This window comes from Dreissena polymorpha, chromosome 15, assembly GCF_020536995.1.
Source record: "Dreissena polymorpha isolate Duluth1 chromosome 15, UMN_Dpol_1.0, whole genome shotgun sequence".
Classification (NCBI taxonomy): domain Eukaryota; kingdom Metazoa; phylum Mollusca; class Bivalvia; order Myida; family Dreissenidae; genus Dreissena; species Dreissena polymorpha.
The window spans coordinates 55,503,137-55,526,748 of record NC_068369.1 but is presented as its reverse complement, the minus strand read 5'-3'; the positions used below and the strand labels follow the sequence as shown (position 1 = coordinate 55,526,748).

Genomic DNA, 23,612 nt, shown 5'->3' with positions numbered 1-23,612 from the left:
AACTCGAATCATGGCCTCTAAAAAGTCCATTATTTAACGGAAATTCCCTCTTCAGATGAAAAAATGTCATGATACTTAAGTTTTTCCGCTGTTTTCTTAACGAGAACATTTGTAATTCCAATTGGAATAACTTGATACATGTATTACTGTCAAAGTATATCTACACATAACATTAATGAATATATACATTTACGATTACATCGAATAAGGTTATACGTTTTATTATATTGTGTCTTCTTTTAAAAAAAGGTAGGGGCACAGCATATTGATGTCCGTTGTTTGGCTGTCGGTGAACAGGCTTTTCAGGAGGATTATCGGTCGGTCTTTAAATCGGTATGCTTGAACTTGGAAGGAAAAACAAACTTCTGTTGATTTTCAGGTCAAAGTCAATGCCAAATGGGCGAGTGATATGGAATTCTTTTCCGCATGATATGTGTAGAACGACATTCATCCCCATTTGTATGCTGGTTACATCTGAGGCAAGGCAGTTACCGATACCTATTGTTTTTTTTAAGTCAGCGGGTCAAAGTTGAAGGTCAAGAAGGCTTTTAACATGAACATAGTTTTCGAGCGACGCCTATTGAAATCTTGTACATTTGATCATACAGATTGGTAAAATTTTACGAGAAATGAGAAAACATATTTGAGGTTACCAAGTTAAAGGTCAAGGTCACGATGGTTTGTGACACGAAAACTTTTTTTTCCGAAAGACCATTTTGTTTCCGCGAGTTATGTTAAGAAATAATCTGACGCAAGGAATAAGCCTACGTATTGAAAGCTCGAGATCAGAGGGGCATATGAAATAAACCGGTTTCCGTGCGACATCCTTATAAGGTACTATAGTATGCCTAAACCTAGTATTAAGGTAACATACTGTTATGTCCCGATGGAAGGTTACCCCTGTCGATTTTGAGATCAATGTGCCCATACAACATAAACACAAAAAACGACAAATTGGTCGTAAGTCGGGTAGGAATTGGGGGGTAACATGTTGTTCAATAATGACTTGACTGAAATGCATTTTAAACGTTTTTATGTATAAATTTAACGCTATTTAAAAGGAATAAGCTTAAACCCTGTACGATTATGTTATTATTATAGTATTGTTCATGAAGTAAGAATGGAATAAAAAAAAATCTAATTAATAAAAATTTTCATATCATGTTATGCATGTACCAAAAGCAACACTTCATTTTTATCCCCCCCCCCCCCCCCCCCCCCCACACACACACACCGCCAACCTTACAATCTCCACGAAGATGACTGGTTCTCATCATACTGTATCAGGAGTTTGCGACCATCATTCGATGTTGGTGACTTGTAACCCTCTAGATGTGCGGTCGAAACAAATATGGCGGCCTCCATGAGAAGGTTGCTCTCGAAGCACAATAATGCTTTTAATGTAAGTACCAAATGATGAGTGGCATTATGTTTTGTTAAATATTTTTAAGCTGGTATATAAGTATATGTCTTACTGAGTTGCTTTTTTTAATTACTATTTAACTGCAAATGCTGACTTACATTTTTGCGAAATACCGAAGAATGCATGAAGGTATTGGCTGTTCAATTGCCTATTAGTAATAGTGTTGCCTTTTATTGGTTGATATCGCGAGTACTCGAGTAACACAGCTTGTTACAAGTACAGCTGAACTACACAAAAACTGGAAAGTTGCAATAATCCAACTCCCAGCTATTGACCCTCCAGGTCGCTGGGAGTTGCAACTGCTTACGGCATTTTTCATGTCAAGTCCCAGGGTTTTTTTTGGCCCGATTTTATAGCCGAAATTCGGCTATGTTCCCAATCCCAAAAAGTATACTTTTTTCCCAAAATGTGGCAAAAAATTCCCAATTTCCAAAAAAAAAAAAAAAAAGAAAGAAGTCTAATGCGTATTTTATCTCAATTTCAATTCAATTACATCTAACAAAGTATTATTTGATTTTGTTCTTTTAATTTAAATGATTATAAAGAGTTATATCAAATTTAGTATTTCCCTAATCAGTGGACTTTTCATGTGGAAAAAAAGGCTAATGAATTTATTTTCCCAATTTCATGAAAATGCCGATAAAATTCCCAATTCCAAAGCCATGGGCTATCTTCCCAAAAAGTGGAAAAAAAACCCTGAGTCCCACGCCCAGAATCCAGGTGGCAGTTAAATCCGAAATATTAGCCACATAAACTAATTTCTGGCATAAATAAACACAAATAGATCGTAAATACATCCATATTGTGCAAATAAAAACAACTTACATGATATGTAATGCTCGCATAATATTGATTATTTGATATTAATCCAAAGTTTCAAACACGTCAAAAGTTCTTTTAAATGTATATGTTTTTGCAATGGACAAAGCCAGGTAATTCCGAATTTGAAAATACGCTAAAGGCCATCTCTGGAATCTTCAGCGAGATAGATCTCATGTTTAATCTACCAATCGTAATATACAGACTATCTCCGGAACATCCGTAAGAAACTTGAAACTTACTAATTTGATGAAACGCCTATTTATATAATTATATTTAATGGCGTTGTACAAAACAAATCAATATACATACTATTGATAAAAATAAGAGTGATTGATACTTTTATGCAGCATTAATTAAAGAATTAATAATCTAAAAATGTGTGGTATAAATAAAAATGCTGTAAGAAACTTAAGCAATAAAACAATACAGGCTACGATATTAAAACACAGGAAAAATAAAATATTCTGTAATAAATTAATATAACTAGGGTTGTGACAATAATTATAATGATATAAGATAGATCAAATCATCAATTCAAAACTTCGGCATTCAGTGAGATAACGTTTTTTGTATAAAGTTTTTGTTTTGAGTATTTCTCCACGATTCACTCGCAAATTGATATTGGTAATAATAGGTATTGTGTTTGTAACAATGTATTAGGTTGATTAAACTCGATTTTATAGACATACATGAGACGTATTTTTTTGACATAAAAAAATGGGTTTTAAGGAAGAACTCTGAGCTGTACGTATGTACTTATAACAGCTCAGAGCATTCAAGAAGAACTAAAAAACTGGAGTGACGTCAACCAGGAACATGTGTTAAATTGGATTTTGTTCAGTTCGACTTGTTGCAATTTGTTCTGCCCAGTTCTTTGTTATGTGTCTTCACTTTCTGTATATGAACAGCAAAAGGCTGAGTCAAATATCTCATAAAGAGTCCATCAGGACAAAGTACTGACTAGACCTTTTGTGTTATGATTACAGCGAATGTTTGCCAATAACCATTTCTTATTAAGCCCTGTTGAATGATTAATTCGCTGCAACATTTAAAAAAGAGACCCCCATGAAATGAAAATTTATTTTGAATACCAAATCATGAAATTACTTACAGCATGTGTATAAGTAATATCAACCCTCTTTATGAATAAATCAACATTTTCAAAGTGAAAAGATTAAAAAAACACACGTTTAATATTTCAATTTATAGTAAAATGTGTGTTCTTGAACATAACAACATTTACATGTAAATCAGCAATGTTTTGACAAAATACTGGCTAGACATTGCTCCCAGAAGTAACCTGTATCAAATGAACATTTTGTATTTTTTTTAAAATACAAAAATAAAACAGTATTTCAATGGTTTATAAGTGCATGTTTAGCTTCATTTTTGAAATTAAATGCTGCTTAATTTTCTTCTCACTGTCCAGATTATGTTTAGTCAACTTAATTACAGTTCCCATGCATGTAAAACTTGCAATAATCTCTATATACTAAATCAGAATATGCATATGAATCTCATTATACATAGATCCACTATCACTTACATACAAAACCAAATTAATGTTTTAATTTTTATTTTAAAATGGTAATCTTGTTAATTGATTTTACTTTGCACAAGACTGAACTCTAATTTGCTAACTCTCGTTTCCATGACATACATTCACTGTGTAAATTTCTGAGAAATGTTTAATGATTAAAATTGGCTAAGAGATAGAACTGGAAAAAGACACAAAAACATCAAAATTCCAGTTCTATTTAGTTAATGCTGAAATATTATTTAAGGTAGTTTAACTTGTATTCACATCATATTTGTATTTTAAGGTATCTGCCTTGTTGACAAACCTGCCCTGCTGTCCTGCATACAATCATGTCCCCGTGGTGTTTAAAACGAACAAGCACTGGGACCCAAAGTTCAAAAGCAGAAGACGAGAAAAGATGATAAGGGTAAATTGGTGTTGCTACATGTATGTTAAACTTATGTTTTCAGCATAAATGTATGTTCTCTGTTTTGAAAACAGTATAATTTCATTTAAAAACGAATAGATGCGCAAATTGCGAGTTGCTATAAAAAGATACTTGGTTTTATATTATTTTAACTTGTGGCATTTTAACGAAATCTTAATGCATTGGCTGTAAATTGCATTTCTTATTTTAAACATTTTTAATTTCTTGCCAAAAGGTTTGTCAGATATAGATATTTATGTTATCTTTGTTTGACAAGTTTGCGAATTCTGTTTACATAATAAATGAATTTCATTATTGTTGTCCTTGCAAATGTATATTAGCTTTCGACATTTTCGGATATGTCTTAGCAATATTGGGTTAATCAAATGCACGGTTAGTGTGTGATAAACATATAGTTTAGCATGCATGGCTTAAAAGATATGATTACTCTAGGTTAACATTCACTATATGTCTTATTCATATCATGGTCAGAAACATACCAGAAGTCTATACACTGACACTGAAAATATGAAGGGTTATGGTTACTTAAAAGGTATTAATGGGACATGCCTCTGTTTTACTATGCCAGATTCTAAAAACACCCAAGGAGAAGGCTAGATTCGAGGAAGAATATCAGAGACTATACAATATATATAACCCTCGGATGAGCGATCCCAAAGATAATAAAATCTCCATTCAGGAAACAAGTAAGAGTTTTCAGAAGTCTTTTTACCATCACTTATTCATGGAGTTATCCTTTTCCCCCATAGAAGTCAAGTGAAAACTGCTTTTGCAACCTGCATATAACCAGAACAGACTGCGAGTAACTCGCAGTCTGTTCAGGCTTTATGCTGTTTGGTGCTCATCAGTAACTAAGGGTTGGAAATGAAGCTTAAAAAACTAGAATCTAGTAAGAAAAGTCTTCAGTTAAATATATTTTTCTGAGAGACTACAAATGCGTGAAAATACATATCTTAGTGCTAAAGGGTTATGGAGATTTGCAGAGGCCCAATAGTAAATTGCCCAAGGGTTAGTTTAAACCTATTTATTTTAGCTTGATTGCAAAGAAAGGCTAGGGCGTATTTGAAACGCTGTCAAGTCCATTTCCTGGGCCTAGAACCAGTACTTGGTGTCTGCGGGGGAGATTTAAAGAACGCTTCCATTGTGGTGATCGAACCCGTGACCTCTCAATAGCTAGGCAGACACCATATCCACTACACCACGGCGACCCAAGGGTTTAAGGGTGACCTCCTGATATTCAGAGAAAAACCTATACTTGAGTGGACAATAATAATTGAAAGAATAAAACTGATAATCATGGACAGTTTCTATCCCTTACTGTGTGTGAAAAAATATTTTTGTCTTTTGTTGTCATTCTTCCTGTTTCATCAACATTTGCACTGTGAACTCTCAAAAGGTCGCATTTAATACCCAATCTTCATGAAGTTTTGTCAGAATATTTGTCATAATGTTATCTAATCCAAGTTTAAAACAATGTCTTGTTTGGTCATAAATTAGGTTACAAGTTCAATTTAGAGAAAAAGTTACATGTATTGCACAATCTTTATGTTAACTGGTTAGAACATTTGTTCCAATAATATCACTGCTGAGTTTGAAACTGGGTTACGTGCGTTTGAAACTAGGTAACCAGGCCGATTAAAGAAAACGCTTGTGAACAATTTTAAGGCCACATTTAATGCCCTATCTTTATGAAACTTGGTTGGAACATTTTTAGCTCATCTATTTTTGAAAAAAAATTATGAGCTATTGTCATCACCTTGGCGTCGGTGTTGGCGTTGGCGTCGGGGTCCGGTTAAGTTTTGCGTGTAGGTCCACTTTTCTCAGAAAGTATCAATGCTATTGCATTCAAACTTGGTACACTTACTAACTATCATGAGGTGACTGGGCAGGCAAAGTTAGATAACTCTGGCGTGATTTTGACAGAATTATGTGCCCTTTTTATACTTAGAAAATTGAAAATTTTGGTTAAGTTTTGCGTTTAGGTCCACTTTGCTCAGAAAGTATCAATGCTATTGCATTCAAACTTGGTACACTTACTTACTATCATGAGGGGACTGGGCAGGCAAAGTTAGATAACTCTGGCGTGCATTTTGACAGAATTATGTGCCCTTTTTATACTTAGAAAATTGAAAATTTTGTTTAAGTTTTGTGTTTAGGTCCATTTTATTCCTTTAGTATCAAAGCTATTGCTTTCATACTTGCAACATTTACTAATTATCATAAGGGGACTGTGCAGGCAAAGTAATGTAACTCTGACTGGCATTTTGACAGAATTATGTGCCCTTTTTATACTTAGAAAATTGAAAATTTGGTTAAGTTTTGTGTTTAGGTCCACTTTATTCCTACAGTATCAAAGCTATTGCTTTCATACTTGCAACACTTATTAACTATCATAAGGGGACCGTGCAGGCAAAGTTATGTAACTCTGACTGGCATTTGGACGGAATTATGGGCCCTTTATACTTAGAAAATTGAAAATTTGGTTAAGATTTGTGTTTTGGTCCACTTTACCCCTAAAGTATCATACATATTGCTTTCATACTTGGAACACTCTCAAACTATCATAAGGGTACAGTAAAAGGACACGTTGCATAACTCTGATTGTCATTGTTACGGAATTATGGCCCTTTTTTGACTTAGTAACTTTGAATTTATGGTTAAATTTTGTGTTTCGATCCACTTTACTTTTTAAGTATCAAGGCTATTGCTTTCAAACTTCAAATACTTTCATGCTATCATGAGGTTACTGTACCTGGCAAGTTGAATTATACCTTGACCTTTGAATGACCTTGACTCTCAAGGTCAAATTATTAAATTTTGCTAAAATTGCCATAACTTCTTTATTTATGATTAGATTTGATTGATACTTTGACAAAACTACTCTTACCTGACATACCACAATAGACTCCACCCAAACCATCGCCTGTGCCCTCCCCCCTCCCCCCTCCCCCCCCCTAATTTTTTTTTTTTTAAGATCATCTCACAAATGACCACCACACCCTCACACTATACCCCCACCCCCCCCCACCCCCCCCCCCCCCCCCAATTTTTTTTTTTTATTTACTTTTTTTTTTTTTTTTTTAAGATCATCTCACAAATTATCACCACACCCTCACACTATACCCCACCCCCCCCAATTATTTTTTTTTAAACGTTTATGTTTGAAATACCGTCCAACCATCGCACCCAAAAAATCCCCCCCCCCCCCCCACCCCCCGATTTTTTTTAAATTTTTTTTTTTCGCTTTTTTGGAAGATAATGTAATAAATGTCCACAACCCCACACTATACACCCCTCTTCACTCCACCCCTCCCTCCTTTGTGATTGAAAATGAGAGTCCCTTCACCTTTAAAAAGAAAATAGATGAGCGGTCTGCACCCGCAAGGCGGTGCTCTTGTTCTAAATGATGTTGTGGCCATGCTTGCAATGTGTCAAATGCGGTCAAAAACTTGGTCAATAAGTCAAATTAAAGAAAAATCTTGTTTAAACTATAATGGTCACATTTGCTGCCCAATCTTATCGACACTTAATGAGAACTTTTATCCCAATGATATGTTGGTAGTCTTTCAAACTGGGTCATTTGCGGTCATTAACTAGGTCTCAAGGTCAAGTAAAGGAAAAAATTTGTTAGCCTTCAAGAGGTCTCATTTTTTTTATTGCTCGCTCTTCGTGAAACTTGGTGTCCCATTTATATCTACCATGATTTTTAAACTGGATTATGTTCTTAAAAACAACTAGTTCAATAAGTCATATATTTGAAAAGGCTTGTTAACATTCTAGAAGTCACTGTTATAATGATTTCACAAAACAGAGAGGTGTGGTTCCTTTCCATTGAACAACTGGGCATCCTTTATACTTTAAGATGTAGATGTAAATTATATAAAAAGGTTCAAGTGTGTTGGTAAGCTATTTTCTTTGAAATGGTGTTTGGGAGTTCATTCAAACTTAAAACATGTATTCTCCATACTTACTTGACTCCATAGCCAATGTTGGGTTATTCTAGTTGGAATTTGTCATCATATAGGGCTTATTATGGGCCTTTAACAATTTGACATTTTACATATAAGCTGTAGGGATAGGGCACAGGTCATGAAAGTTAGAAACTTTGATATTTTCATCAAACTCATATTAAGAAACCTTGTACACAGGGATTTTGTGAAAGGCCATTAGAGTTATCAAACTAACTATATACATTATGTACACAATATGAACATTAAGTGTAAATTTTAGTTTTGAGTTTCAAGTCTCTGGCATTTTAAATCTATTTCATGACACACTCCTCATTGTTTTATTCAGCATTTTTATTCTAATTACTTAAGAAGCTTGTTAAGTTTGATTTTTTTTTCTGCTTTCAGAGACTGTGTTTGACAGATATGTGCCACCAGAAGGCGATGGCAAGGAGTCCATTCTCTCAACAGCAGTAAGTTCCTACAGTAGCCTTGATAAGTTTTGAATTGAAGACAGAGTAAATTAAACAATAAAGGAGTAATTACACCAATGTAGGCAGACTAATAAATATCAATATTTTATGATTTAAATCGTTTAAAAATGTTCAAACATTGGATTTGATCAACCAGAGCTATGCATTTGCTATTCAAATGCATATACAAAGTTTATCATATTTCTATCAGTACCATTATGTATTGAGGAAGGCATTTGAAAATAAAATAAATGTCAGTTCAAATTAATTTCTCGGCAAAAACAGTACAGGGGTACATAAATAGTCTTGTTAAGAATGCTCGAACACTTAAACTGCACTTATGTACATATGTGTCTTGTTCTGAGAAAACTGGGCTTAATTCATGTGCGTAAAGTGTCGTCCCAGATTAGCCTGTGCAGTCCGCACAGGCTTATCAGGGACGACACTTTCCGCTTTTATGGTATTTTTAGTTTCAAGGAAGTTCCTCCGTACCGAAAATCAAGTTTAGGCGTAAGGTGTCATCCCTGATTAGCCTGTGCGGACTGCACAGGCTAATCTGGGATGACACTTTACGCACAAGCATTATGCCCAGTTTTCTCAGAACAAGACACATATGTCTAAGCTGGGAGCTAACTTCTGTTTGCATCTGTGTTAACAGGGAGCTAATGTTTTCATCTGTGTTTACAAAGAGCTTTTATTTACTAATGTGTTAACAGGGAGCTTACATTTAAGTCTCTATAACGCTCAAATTCAACGAATTTTTCGTAAAGTATGTCCTAAAATAAAGTTTACACCTAAACAATCAGTGTTCCTTATAGCAATAGCCACAATTTCAATGCTAGTTGTGGTATGATAACATGGATATTTGTAGATACAAAATGCTCGTTTTTATGCTCCCCTGGGGGAGCACATTGTCGCCGCTTCGTCTGTCGGTGTGTGCGTCCGTCCGTGCACAATTTTTGTCCTGGCTATTTCTCAGCAACTAATGACTGGAATTCAATGAAACTTTATGGGAAGCTTCACTACCAAGAGGAGATGTGCATATTATCAGCGGGTTCTGGTCGGATGATTTTTTACAGAGTTATGGCCCTTTTAAATTTTCTATAAAAAAATTCTTGTCCCCCCAACTTCTGTGCCCTCAAGACGTTTCCTTTTATCTGAATATATAGTGCAATATTGTGACAAAAAAAAACTTTGTGGAGCATCACCCGTCTCCGACGGTTTCTTGTTATTTATTTGTGACCACAATAAATTCCATGCTAAATTCCTGCGAATATATCTATTCATACGACACACGAACACTAAAATGGTACCATTTTAAAACCATAATAAAAACAAGCATTTTGTATCCACAAACATCTATTTTACCCTGGTGTTGAAATTTTGGCAATTGCCATAAGGAACAATGATTTTTAATTGTTTAACTTTATTTTACAAAATATTGTACGAAATTTTTGTTGATTTTGAGTAGTAATGTTACTGTTACATCTATGTTATCAGGGAGCTTACACGTTTGTCTGTGTTTGCAGGGAACTTAAATGTACATCTGTTTTAACAGGAAAAATGCATGTTTGTCTGTGTTAACAGGGAGCTTACATCTATTCTGTGTTACAGTGAGCGTACATGTTGTTAGGCGTTTAGAGGGAGCTTTAAATGTATATCTTTGTTAACAGGAACCATACATGTTTTTTCTGTGTTTACAGAAAGCTTACATGAACATCCATGTAAACAGGGAGCTTACATTATGTTTGTCTGTGTTAACAGGAAGCTAACATGTACATCAGTGTTAACAGGGAGCTTACATGTTTGTCTGTTTTAACATGTAACTTGCATGAACATCAGTGTTAACAGGGAGCTTACATGCAAATCTGTGTTAACAGTGAGATTACATGTTCATTTATTAGCCGGATTTTTTTCGAAAAAATCTCGGCTTATAGATTGATGTTGTCGGGCGGGCGGGGGGGGGCGGGCGGGCGGGCGGCGTGCTCGAAAATGTTAAAGTTCTTATTTCATGGTATAACTTTGGTATGCTTGGACCTAGAGTCTTCAAACTTGACATGAAGGTTGGCCAGGATTAACAGATGACCACTGGTCATTTCAAGGTCATTCATTTGAAGGTCAAGGTCACTGTGACCTTCAATATAAAAAATGTTAAAGTTGTTATAACTTTGGTATGCTTGGACCTAGAGTCTTGAAACTTGACATGAAGGTTGGCCATAACTAGTTAGTAACCACTGGTCATTTCAAGGTCATTCATTTGAAGGTCAAGGTCACTGTGACCTTGAATGTAAAAATGTTAAAGTTCTTATTTCATGGTATAACTTTGGTATGCTTGGACCTAGAGTCTTCAAACTTGACATGAAGGTTGGCCAGGATTAACAGATGACCACTGGTCATTTCAAGGTCATTCATTTGAAGGTGAAGGTCACTGTGACCTTCAATATAAAAATGTTAAAGTTGTTATAACTTTGGTATGCTTGGACCTAGAGTCTTGAAACTTGACATGAAGGTTGGCCAGAACTAGTAAGTAACCACTGGACATTTCAAGGTCATTCATTTGAAGGTCAAGGTCACTGTGACCTTGAATGTAAAAATGTTAAAGTTGTTATAACTTTGGTATGCTTGGACCTAGAGTTAGAGTCTTGAAACTTGACATGAAGGTTGGCCAGAACTAGTAAGTAACCACTGGACATTTCAAGGTCATTCATTTGAAGGTCAAGGTCACTGTGACCTTGAATGTAAAAATGTTAAAGTTCTTATTTCATGTTATAACTTTGGTATGCTTGTACCTAGAGTCTTCAAACTTGAAATAAAGATTGGCCAGTACTAGAAGATGACCACTGGTCATTTCAATGTCATTCATTTGAAGGTCAAGGTCACTGTGACCTTAAATGTTAAAATGTTAAAATTGTTATAACTTTGGTATGCTTGGACATAGAGTCTTCAAACTTGACATGAAGGTTTGCAAGCACACTTAGATGACCACTGGTCATTTCAAGGTCATTCATTCTAAGGTCAAGGTCACTGTGACCTTGAATGTAAAAATGTTAAAGTTCTTATAACTTTGGTAGGTAAAAATGTTAAAGTTCTTATTCCATGTTATAACTTTGTATATGCATGCATTCAAAACATAACACAAGGTTTGCTCATGCCTTGAAAAGTACTTACATTTCATTTTGACCTTTGAACAATATTTCAGTAATTTAAGTATTGCATTGACAAAAACACGAAAGGTACTTTCCTGTCATTTAAATCAAAAATCCGGCTTCAATGCGGTCATCTCCGACCGCGGAACTCTTGTGTTAACCGTGAGTTTACATATATGTTTGTGTTAATAGGGATCTTTCATGTTTATCTGTCATAACCGGGAGAATACATGTACATTTGTTTAAACAGGGAGTTTCCACGAGGATGGATAATCTTAAGCGTAAAGGACTGACATGGTGGCAGGACATGCGATCCATCAAGAAATACGAAGAGAACTTCTCGGTGAAGACGATAGCATCAGAATTAGTGGAGGTCTATATAGAGGCTCACAATATCCTGCCAATGTGAGTTCTCAGAGAGTATTCAATCAACATTTAATTGCTGAACAACCACACTTAAAATGAAAAAACAAGGAATTGTAGCTGCTACAAATATTGTAGAATTTTGTATATTTGTTTTTGAAACAAAAACAGACAAGCCTGCACATCGCATAGTCGGGTCAGGGGCTAGTGCTCCACGCTAACACATCTCGCAATGTTTCATGGTGTCTTTAGTGGACAGGTTAGCATCTGACTAGACTGCACTGATGGGCTGGCTGTCTTGAGCTACGCTGGTTGCACATGGCATTAGGGCTGTAGCGATACATTCGAATATTCGAATTACTCTAATACGGCTGAGGACGAATCATATTCGTTATTCGCAACCTCCCCAAACCGAATACAAACAACGTGGTTTTGAGTTTGAAAGTTTAATGATCTTATCTTACCTTACAAATGAAGGTTCATACAATAAACTCCTATATTCAAATGTTCCTCTCCTTATTCCTGAGTTTTTCATCATGTTTACCCCACCCCCTAAGTTACACAGTGAGATTATCAACAAAAATGGCGGACACCGGTTGAATATTTACGACATTGAATTGAAAAAAAATTTGATGGTTGTTTAATGTTCATTTAGGTAAATACAAGTGATTTGATGCTCAAACATACACACAAAGGATTACCGGATGGAATTTCTTTTTTGTTTATCTTTACGACAATGATTGTGCAACTTCTATAATGTCATGTCAAGTTGCTTAATTGTTATACTCAAGGATTTTATTGGTACTACAGTGTAGTCATGTTATCAAAACTGTGTTCAAATTTTAAGCAGTTCTAGTCAGTGTTTTGTATTTTCAAAGTGTTATTTTTTATATTTTCAGTATGCAATGAATCCCAATGATACTCAATTAGATAGATAGATAAATTTAATTAATTAAATTAATCAAATTGACAAATACTCATAGTTTCATACTATATAATTTCATGCCAAATTTTCAGTATTACTTTTGTTCATTGAAATTCATATTCACGAATAAATATTCGTATTCGCCACCCTGTATTCGTGATGCGTATCGTATTCGTCACCTAGTGTATTCGTTACAGCCCTATATGGCATGAGAACAATTTTAATTGCGGGTCAATTAATACTTGTAAGAGTTGGAGTTGCTAACAACATTAGTGTCTTCAAGAGTCCTAGTAGTGTAGCTAATCCTTGTCTTTGTGTGAAATCAGTTAAATATATGTAAATTAAATGTGACTTAAAAAATAATGTGTCATAGAAAGTGATTGGATGGAAAATGTTCATGATAAAGAGGACAGGCCCGTGAAAGACTATATTGTTATGAAATCAAACCCTCCTATTTTGCAAAATGATCAAATTCAGTAACAAATTATTATTGAAAACTTGAATAAATGCTTGTTATCAAACACAATTCTAGTGCTGTAATCATCTGCAGTTTCAATATCTCATTGAAAATGATTTTAATTTAGCCTTAGATAAATATTGCCTAGAACATGGTTGCTGTGGCACATAGATTGACTTGTTCTTTTATTGTCTCACTGAAATAAAAAGTATTTAAATTAAAATTCTGCTGGCTGTTATGTTTTTATGTCCCCCACTATAGTAGTGGGGGACATATTGTTTTTGCCCTGTCTGTTGGTCTGTTGGTTGGTTGGTCTGTTGGTTGGTTGGTTTGCGCCAACTTTAACATTTGCAATAACTTTTGCAATATTGAAGATAGCAACTTCATACTTGGCATGCATATGTATCTCATGGAGCTGCACATTTTGAGTGGTGAAAAGTCAAGGTCAAGGTCATCCTTCAAGGTCAAAGGTCAAATTTATGGATCAAAATCGCTCATTTAATGTACACTTTTGCAGTATTTCAATATTCAAGATAGCAACTTGATATTTGGCATGCATGTGTATCTCATAGAGCTGCACATTTTGAGTGGTGAAAGGTCAAGGTCAAGGTCATCCTTCAAGGTCAGATGTCAAATATATGTGGCCAAAATCGCTCATTTTATGAGTACTTTTGCAATATTGAAGATAGCAACTTGATATTTGGCATGCATGTGTATCTCATGGAGCTGCACATTTTGAGTGGTGAAAGGTTAAGGTCAAGGTCATCCTTCAAGGTCAGAGGTCACATATATGTGACCCAAATCGCTAATTTTATGAATACTTTTGCAATATTGAAGATAGCAACTTGATATTTGGCATGCATGTGTATCTCATGGAGCTGCATATTTTTAGTGGTGAAAGGTCAAGGTCAAGGTCATCCTTCAAAGTCAGAGGTCAAATATATGTGGCCCAAATCGCTAATTTTATGAATACTTTTGCAATATTGAAGATAGCAACTTGATATTTGGCATGCATGTGTATCTCATGGAGCTGCACATTTTTAGTGGTGAAAGGTCAAGGTCAAGGTCATCCTTCAAGGTCAAATATATGGGTCAAAATTGCTCATGTAATGTCACTTCTGCAATATTGAAGCTAGCAATTTTATATTTGAAATGCATGTGTATCTCATGAAGCTGCACATTTTGAGTGATGAAGGGTCAAGGTCAAGGTCATCCTACAAGGTCAAACGTCATATAGGGGGACATTGTGTTTCACAAATGCATCTTGTTTGTATGATGCTTTTAAGATGCCATTTATAATGTTAAATGATTCATGTGTTTGTTCTTCATTTTTTTCTCAAATACAACGCCCAAATGAATATCTGTCAAATTTCATACCACACAATAACCATCATCAACATATTTTGCTGAGTGATAGCTATTTTTCCATTCATTTTCTGGCTGTATATTATGCAGATCATCAATATTGTAATGTTATTTTTCATAAGAGCTTTTTTAGCATATACACATGTAATACCTTAGTAATTTAATTCCTGTTCACTAGAACTCAAACTGGTTGTTTATTTGCTTTAAACTTAAAGAAATATAAATAACAAAAAATCTTTTTACTTCTTACCCATTACCATGCAGCTTTTTTAAACCAAGTAATAAGCAGTTATCACCAGGTTTATGTTTAAGACCTTCAACTTCCTTTAAAAAAAGCATATTTCTGTTGAAGTGTACAATTATTTTAAATGTTAACATTATTTAATCTTTATTTTCATCCAGGTACAAGCAGAAACTAAACAGATTTCATGAGCTTGTAACAGCACACTGTGCCGAGGTTAGTTTAAATAAATTCTATGTAATGTGTAATTTATGCATGTAACTGGCAATCACCCGGTGTTGAACATGTATCAACCCACTTATTAAACCACTTGTTGGTAAAGGTAATACTTGAGAAAGATCTTGATGCAGATGACAGGTGACTTATGCAAAAGATGAAAGTTACAAATGCTCAAATACTCCTTGTTGGAATTTAATTATAACTATTTGAAATTTACTCCAGCCAGCAAAGTTTGAACACAGTATTTTGGAGTCCTTCTTCCAATTTGTAAAGTGTTTAAACTAACAAATGTAATCACCATAGATGTGAAGATGTGCAAATTATTTGAGCCGTGTTCTGTGAAAACTGGGCATAATGCATGTGCGTAAAGTGTTGTCCCAGATTAGCCTGTGAGATTTTTCGTTTAAATGAAGTATCTTGCTAGAATGCTCAATGTTCACTGCCATACTCACAATATTTTGAGATGTGACAAACATGATTCTTAATTTTTGATGTGGAAAATGACCACTTTTTTATGTCATTTTAAAGAAAATGACCAAATCTTGTGTTGTCATTCTATCGAAAATGACAAAATTTTTGTGTTGCAATTCTTTAGAAAATGACCAAATTTTGTGATGCCATTCTAAAGACAATGACCACATTAGTGTTGCCATTACATGTATAAAAAATTTCAACATTTGTGTTGCATTTTTGTAGAAAATGACCAAATTTTGTGTTGCCATTCTATATAAAATGTCCAAAATTGTGTGTTGCAATTGTATAGAAAATTACCAACAGGAATGCCATATTTGATATAGTTTGAACAGTGTTGTGTTGCCATTCTTTAAAAAATGCTCAACAGTTTCAATCAAACATGATTTTCAATTGTGTGTTGCCATTTTACAGAAAATGACCAACCGTATGGAGCAAGTGACCATGCGCTGGCAGTATCATGAGGCCATAGAGGTGCCCAGGGTGGTCAACATAAAGGCCAGGAACTTCATCATCAAGGACAACATGTTTGCCCAGGTCACAGTCCGCATGCACACAAAACAGGTGAGATGGGTGTTCAGTGCACACAAAACAGGTGAGATTTGTGTTCAGTGCACACAAAACAGGTGAGATTTGTGTTCAGTGCACACAAAACAGGTGAGTTGTGTGCTCAGTGCACACAAAACAGGTGAGATGTGTGTTCAGTGCACACAAAACAGGTGAGATGTGTGTTCAGTGCACACAAAACAGGTGAGATTTGTGTTCAGTCCACCCAAAACAGATGAGATGTGTTTTCAGTGAACACAAAACAGGTGAGATGTGTGTTCAGTGCACACAAAACAGGTGAGATGTGTGTTCAGTGCACACTAAACAGGTGAGATGTGTGTTCAGTGCACACAAAACAGGTGAGATGTGTGTTCAGTGCACACAAATAGGTGAGGTGTGTGTACAGTGCACACAAAACAGGTGAGATGTGTGTTCAGTTCTACTGTTCTCACATATTGGTATGTCTCAACTTTAACACAGATAAGGAATATTTCTGTATTTTATTTTCATTTCTTAGAAAAAGTTACCAAATCCTTATGAAGAAAGTGAGATATTGCATCAAGGAAAATATAAATCCATTTTAAATGCAATTGCTTTATAGTTAACTGAATGAAAATTTTGCGGGTAAAAATCATTATGAAATCAACTGATATACATGGCATTTAATTACCCAAAATTACATACTTTACAACAAATCATTCACAACACATCATACTTTTCCTTAAAAATGCCGAAAAAGGCCTGAATCAACATCTGTGCTTGTATGGCTAACCTGAGCAGGAAATGCTAGGTGTTAGCTTTTCTGACTGGCCTTTTTTAACCAGGTTTTCCGAAGGAAAAAACTGGTTATTAGATTGGCGAATGCGGGCGGGCTGGCTGGCTGGCTGGCGGGCTGGCTGGCGGGCGGGCGGAACAAGCTTGTCCGGGCCATAACTTTGTCGTTCATTGTGAGATTTTAAAATCATTTGGCACATTTGTTAACCATCATTAGACGGTGTGTCGCACCAAAAAATTACGTCAATATCTCCAAGGTCAAGGTCACACTTTGAGTTCAAAGGTAAAAAATAGCCATAAATGAGCTTGTCTGGGCTATAACTATGTCATTCATTATGAGATTTTAAAATCATTTGGCACATTTGTTCACCATCATGGGACGGTGTGTCGCACGAAAGAATCACGTCAATATCTCCAATGTCAAGGTCGCCACGACTAAAAATAGATTTATTTTAAAACAAACTTACAAAGGGGGTTAATTTTGTTTGTTCATTTCAAAAGTTCAGTTTGAGTTGTCTCCCTTTATCAGATTTTTTTTCACAATGAAAACCTGGTTTTGTGACAATTTTGTCCCTTGTTTTTTTTTAATTGACCATCATTCATTCTTAATTTCTGCAATGAAATCAATATAAAAAACATCAAAAACTTGCAATACAAAAATGTGTGAATAGTAATTTTACATAGACAATCAGGATAGATAAATCTCAAGTTTCATACACAATGCCTTCTTTTATTTGTATATGCTGTTTTAAAAACATAACTGGGCTTAAAATGTAAAATCTGTGTCGAGCGGTTGGGAGGGCGAGGAGCAGCATCTACCAGATTGTTGTCCGCTTAATAACAGAAACGGTTTAATTCGGATCATCTAGAAACTTGGTAATCCATTAATATCCAATATTGTCAGTGCCATTAACTACTAATGAATACATCATACGCACATCTATATGACCAAGACCATTAAGCCAGCATGTTTTGTGACAGGTTGGCACTGAGGTTTATTTGAATGAAAATGATTGGATTGTTCTGATTAATGTCTTCAAAGATGCCAAAGAGTTGTGCTAGATATTTTGTCAAAGTACATTGAATGAGGCCAGCTTACAAAACTGATCAACATGCATACATACATAAACAATACAGTAGATTGACCACATTTGAATCAGGGGGGTGATTAAGGGCAAGCTTGGCTTGTTAACCCATTTATGCCTAGCGTCTAGAAAAAAGGCCTTGGCAAACAGCGTAGACCCAGATTTGACGCTGCATGATGCTGCGTCTCATCAGGGTCTGCGCTGTTTGCTTAAAGGTATTTCTTAGGAAATATTCTTTATATAGAAATATACTAGACATCCCTAATTTTGGAAATAAATTGCTCCAATTTAGAAGGATGGGAGAGTTAACTAGGCATAAATGGGTTAAATATGTAGCTGATTGCAACAATAAGGGACTCTGTAAAACGAAACTATCAATATTTTCCATCACGGCTTGTGACTGAAGGGATTTTAAGTGTTTTTGGGTTGAATCCAGCACTCCATACCCAAGCTTTTATGTCGAAATTCCTCTCTGTGGGAGTTGTTATAGGTGTGTCAAAGAACCAAGTGCTAATCTCATTGGAATCTTAAATGTGACACAAGCCTATTACTCTTTCACTGGCAAACATTTGTTGTACACCATTTCTGTCTTTCAGAAATAACTTTAAAAATTTTATTCAAAATTGTAAAGAGCAAAACATTATGGTAATATTTTACATGCTTTTTTGGTTTTCGAGCCAGACCTGTATATGACCAGTAAAATATCACCAAAGGCCATCTCTCTCTCACCAATAAACATTTATTGAACATGTGTTCTGTCTTTTAGAAATCAATTAAAAATGCTGAATAAAAAATACTAATTCAAGAATGATAATGTAGATCTATTAATTTTATGATTGTCTGTGTGATCTTCAAACCCCAGTTTTATAGGACAATTAATGAAGCATATTTTCGATTTGACCAACACAAATTTTTGTACAGCACTTCTGTCCATCACAAATAATTACAAAATCATTTCTCAATAGTGTAAAATACAAGATGTTCTGTTAATATTGTATTGGCTTGTGTTGTTTTCAGACCCTAGCTGTATATGACCAGTTTGGAAGAATCATGTATGGCAGTGAACACTACCCTGTGAATGTGCTGGAGTATATTGTATTTGAGAAAAACATTTCGGACTCATATGGTCGCTGGAGACTACATGATAAGATAATACCTAAGTGGGCCACAGAACCAGCAACGTCCCATGCTTCCAAGAGAATGGATAGCGGGTATGCGAAATCAGTTGACGACGTGCTGGAAAATTGATTAAAGGTTGAAACATAAGAGAACAAAAATTGAAACAAAAGATAAGAAGGCTGTTGCTCTCTCATGATGTATTAAAAGATAGATATGGGCAGGTGATGGTGAAATTAGTTAAATGATAAAAAATATATTAATTGATGAATTTTCATGTCCCCCACACACTATAGTGGGGGACATATTGCTTAAAGCAAAATAAGCGTGACACTTAAAAGAAAAATGTTTTTACAAGTGGAAATAATATAGATGTTTCTATTTGCTGAAACTTCAAATTTTATGAAATATTGTGAAATTAGTTAAATGATAAAAAATATATTGCTTGATGAATTTTCATGTCCCCCACCCACTATAGTGGGGGACATATGACCTAAAGCAAAATAAGCGTGACATTTTGTAAAAAAATAAAGTTTTTACAAGTGGAAATAATATAGATGTTTCTATTTGCTGAAACTTCAAATTTTATGAAATAGTTGAGGTTTCAATGAAATCTTTTCATTTAGTATGAAAAAAATAACCATGACTGACAGAAAATTTGTTAAAAGTGTAAAAATGTACAAAAAATATATAGCAAAATATAGGAATGAAAGAGACAATATATTATTATTTATCTATTTTATGAGTTAGTTGGGATATAGAGAATGAAAAATATAACTACTTTGTGCATGATAAACATCCTTATATGAAAATTATTGATAAAATAAGAGTCAAAAGGTAGTGTAAAAAGAGTCTTGAACATGGTCAGTTTTATTACAAGGAGATTCAAGGACTATTTTGTACACAAACATGTTTGTCATGTAATACCATGGCATTAAAATCAATGTTCAAAACTTGACCAACTTATCTTGCTTAGTTTTTGAGATATGATGTCACGTATTAAATCACTAAAACCGTGACTGTTGGAACAAAAATGAGAAGTTACATATGAAGTATCAGTTATTAGTGTAATGGAGGAGAATTCTTGCTCTTTTATACATTTACACAATATACTGTTCTATTTGGCAGGAAAGGACAGTAATGTTGAATTTTAGTGTTTGAAAAATAAGTATAGAAACACAGTATTATTTTGCACTTCCTACTTAACTTATTGCCATTTTGTAATCTAGTATTTAATCAAATGTACCTAGTAGATCTATATTTTTAATTATTTTATGCAAGATGAAAACCAAAGCAGTAAGAAAAATAATTTCTGTTGAAATATTTAACGGTTTAGTGTAAATATTTTTAAGAATTAATTAAATATATGAATGTGACTGTTAGGACATGTTCCATTGCATTAAGACCATTATTTTGTGTGCATTTATGCATATTTTACACTACAATGTAACAAAATTATAATAACAGAGGTTTTGGAATCATCTGGAACACAGAATATTACATTTGGGGTCCATTAAAATTTTGTGATCTGTGTATAGTAAATCAGCTGTGACTGTGGGGACAAAAAGTTTCTATAGTTAGTATGATGAATTGATAAACCTGAAAGGTCGAAGACTAGTTTTATTCTCTCAATGGCTTTTCAATGAAGACAATGACATGCATGCTTATATTTAGGGTGATGTTAAAGCAGAAATAGAGGCACTTTAAAAAGCCGTGACTGTTGGGACAAAAAACGTGACTGTTGGGACACATATTCTAGGCAATGTACAGTTGATACTTGTCAGAATATAAGTTTGACTGAATTTGTATACCTCTGTAAGGTTCTTAAAAATAAGTTAAGATCGCTTTTTCATAGAAATCTGCTATCGTTGTCAAACAGTGAGCATTAGAAGAGACACACCGTCAAACCGTGACTGTTGGGACAAATTTGGTGCATTTTAGGACACAAATCTCCAGAATACAGGAAATATTATGACAAAGGTTGGGATACCATCTTTAGATGGTGCCTAATGTCTAGTGAAATAGATAGGATACATACATTTAAAGCTGCCTGTATAGTTTATTTCATGCAATATATAATAAAGGTATGAAAATGCTCTTTTGGCCTCAATTGAGTATATTTTAAAAAAAAAAACACGTTAAATTAGAAAATGCTTGTTTTTTTCTCTCGAAAATGTTTTTCTGAGAAAGACAGATAGTCTTGCTGCTGTATAAATACAAAAATAATTTAATATGATTCTAAAATATCTTTAAACATGCATTTCTTATTTACCAAAAAAAAATGTCATGCTAAAATGACAGTTTTTTGCAAGTTTAGGCAACTTTAAAGTTTCATAATTTCCAAGCGAGTGGAACGGTTTATCTGAAATTTTCAACACAGAAAGAGTAAAACCTATTGAAATGAAAACATAATCAGAAATTTGATTGTAAAAAGAAACTTTTCTTAAACATGCCTTCAAAGCCTGGCCTCACTGAAAAAAAGGCTTATTTTGCTTTAGGCCATATTGTTTTTGCCCTTTCTGTTGGTGTGTTTGTTTGCCCCAACTTTAAAATTTTGCTAGAACGTTGGAAATATTGAAGATAGCAACTTCATATTTGTCATGCATGTGTATCTCATGGAGCTGCACATTTTGAGTGGTGAAAGGTCAAGGTCATCCTTCAAGGTCAAGGGTCAAATAAATAGCTTCAAAGCGGCGCAGAAGGGGACATAGTGTTTCTGACAAACACATATCTTGTTGTTAATAAAATTTAATGAGATGTATGTTGGTACTGCTGTGGCCAGCATGTAAGTTTTTCTGTGTTATACCTGAAAGCTGTTGTGCGCCTTCTGTAATGATAAAAAATCTGTGAGAAATATAAGATTTATATTCTTTATAATTTTTAATTAATAATGTTTGTGATTGTTTTAAATAGGTCACAAATATAGCTGTTAAATAGTTGTATAGATGTTGTTGTTTATCTGTCATTTTCCAAAGTTATTGATGCAACTCATTATTTAAAGGCTATCATTTATTCAGAAAATAATTTTTAAAGAAGATAAATGATTGCATATAGAAAATTTACTCACCTGAATTCTACTTGCCCATGGTAGTTTGTATGATTTTTTGTTGGTCAATACTCCTCTAATGTCAACACGTTCCTTGTGACCAATCTTTACTTCATCTTTCTTGTCCTATCTTAATGGAATTTGGCCAGAACATTTTCCCCCAATATCTTAACTGACTTTGTGGGGTCAACAACTTTCTAATCAGGTAAATTTGAAGAGAAATCCTCTAACGCTATGAGAAACATATTTGTTGCCCAAGTTTACTGAAACTTCGTTATAACAGTGTTCACCAGTATACTTCAGTATAAACCTATTTCTTACATATAACAGGTGAGTGGACTATGGCCCTTTGGGACATTATGTTTATAACTTTTCAGTAGTTTGAGTCATTTCCTTGTCCGTTGTGCATACTCATAGTATCTACAAAAATTAAATCATAACTGAAAGTAGCATAGAATCTTTGAATAGACGGGCCCTAGAAATCTTTTTTTTGTTTATGATATTGGCAGTATTAAACAGGCTGAAGCAATCACACATCTTTTCTGTTATGGCCAAATTATTACTCAATAGAAATGTTTATTTGGTACTGAACCAAGACCGCACACAAATGCAAATAAAACAAATTTATGTTAATTGTATGAATTTTATTGAATGCTTTGTCTGTTAAATGTTATACTTTGTGTAGTATTTCAACATTTTTCGCTTAAGTTTTGATATAAGAAAATAATTTTTCACAGAGGGAATTTAATTTGACATGTGATGCTCTAGTTTCCAGTTAATGTAACGTTGGATTTCTTTTCGTTAACAGCATACTGTTACTGCGGTAAGAGAAATGTTTAATTTTTAGGGTCGTGTAAAAACAGTATTAATATAAACAATAAAACAATTGTTTCAATACAATTATGCAGGATGTAGTGAAGATGTGGGTAATTTTAGATTAATAATGTGTATTTTTACAATGTAATTTGACTTATAAGAGGTCAGAAACTTTCCAGGTGCCAGGTGTGCTTTCCTTCGGTAAATGGTTTAAGAATTCTATAATGCAGACTCAGTGTGAGAAAACGGGGCTTAATGCATGTGTAATCAGTGTACACACAGGCCGATCAGAGAAAACGGGGCTTTATGCATGTGTGTTCAGTGTGCACGCCAGCCGATCAGAGAAAACGGGGCTCAATGCATATGTGTTCAGTGTACACACCGGCCGATAAGAGAAAACGGGGCCTAAT

The 23,612-nt window shown here is 34.5% G+C and overlaps 1 protein-coding gene across 1 annotated transcript; it reads left to right on the top strand.

The window, feature by feature from the left end:
* Positions 1 to 1,314: 1,314 nt before the first annotated feature.
* LOC127860270 (probable 39S ribosomal protein L45, mitochondrial) lies at positions 1,315 to 22,278 on the top strand. The gene is made up of 8 exons (XM_052398261.1): positions 1,315 to 1,402; positions 4,069 to 4,191; positions 4,781 to 4,898; positions 8,568 to 8,632; positions 12,029 to 12,183; positions 15,291 to 15,345; positions 16,234 to 16,383; positions 19,242 to 22,278. Exons 1-8 carry the CDS (start codon positions 1,352 to 1,354, stop codon positions 19,470 to 19,472), a joined length of 948 nt encoding a protein of 315 aa, XP_052254221.1. The 5' UTR covers positions 1,315 to 1,351; the 3' UTR covers positions 19,473 to 22,278.
* Positions 22,279 to 23,612: the final 1,334 nt, after the last annotated feature.

Bases quoted from the DNA above. Each gene is read 5' to 3' on its own strand.
- LOC127860270 (XM_052398261.1), top strand. From the start codon at position 1,352: ATGGCGGCCTCCATGAGAAGGTTGCTCTCGAAGCACAATAATGCTTTT. The intron at 15,346-16,233 runs GTTAGTTTAAAT...GCCATTTTACAG, and splicing joins TAACAGCACACTGTGCCGAG to AAAATGACCAACCGTATGGA. The intron at 16,384-19,241 runs GTGAGATGGGTG...TGTTGTTTTCAG, and splicing joins TCCGCATGCACACAAAACAG to ACCCTAGCTGTATATGACCA.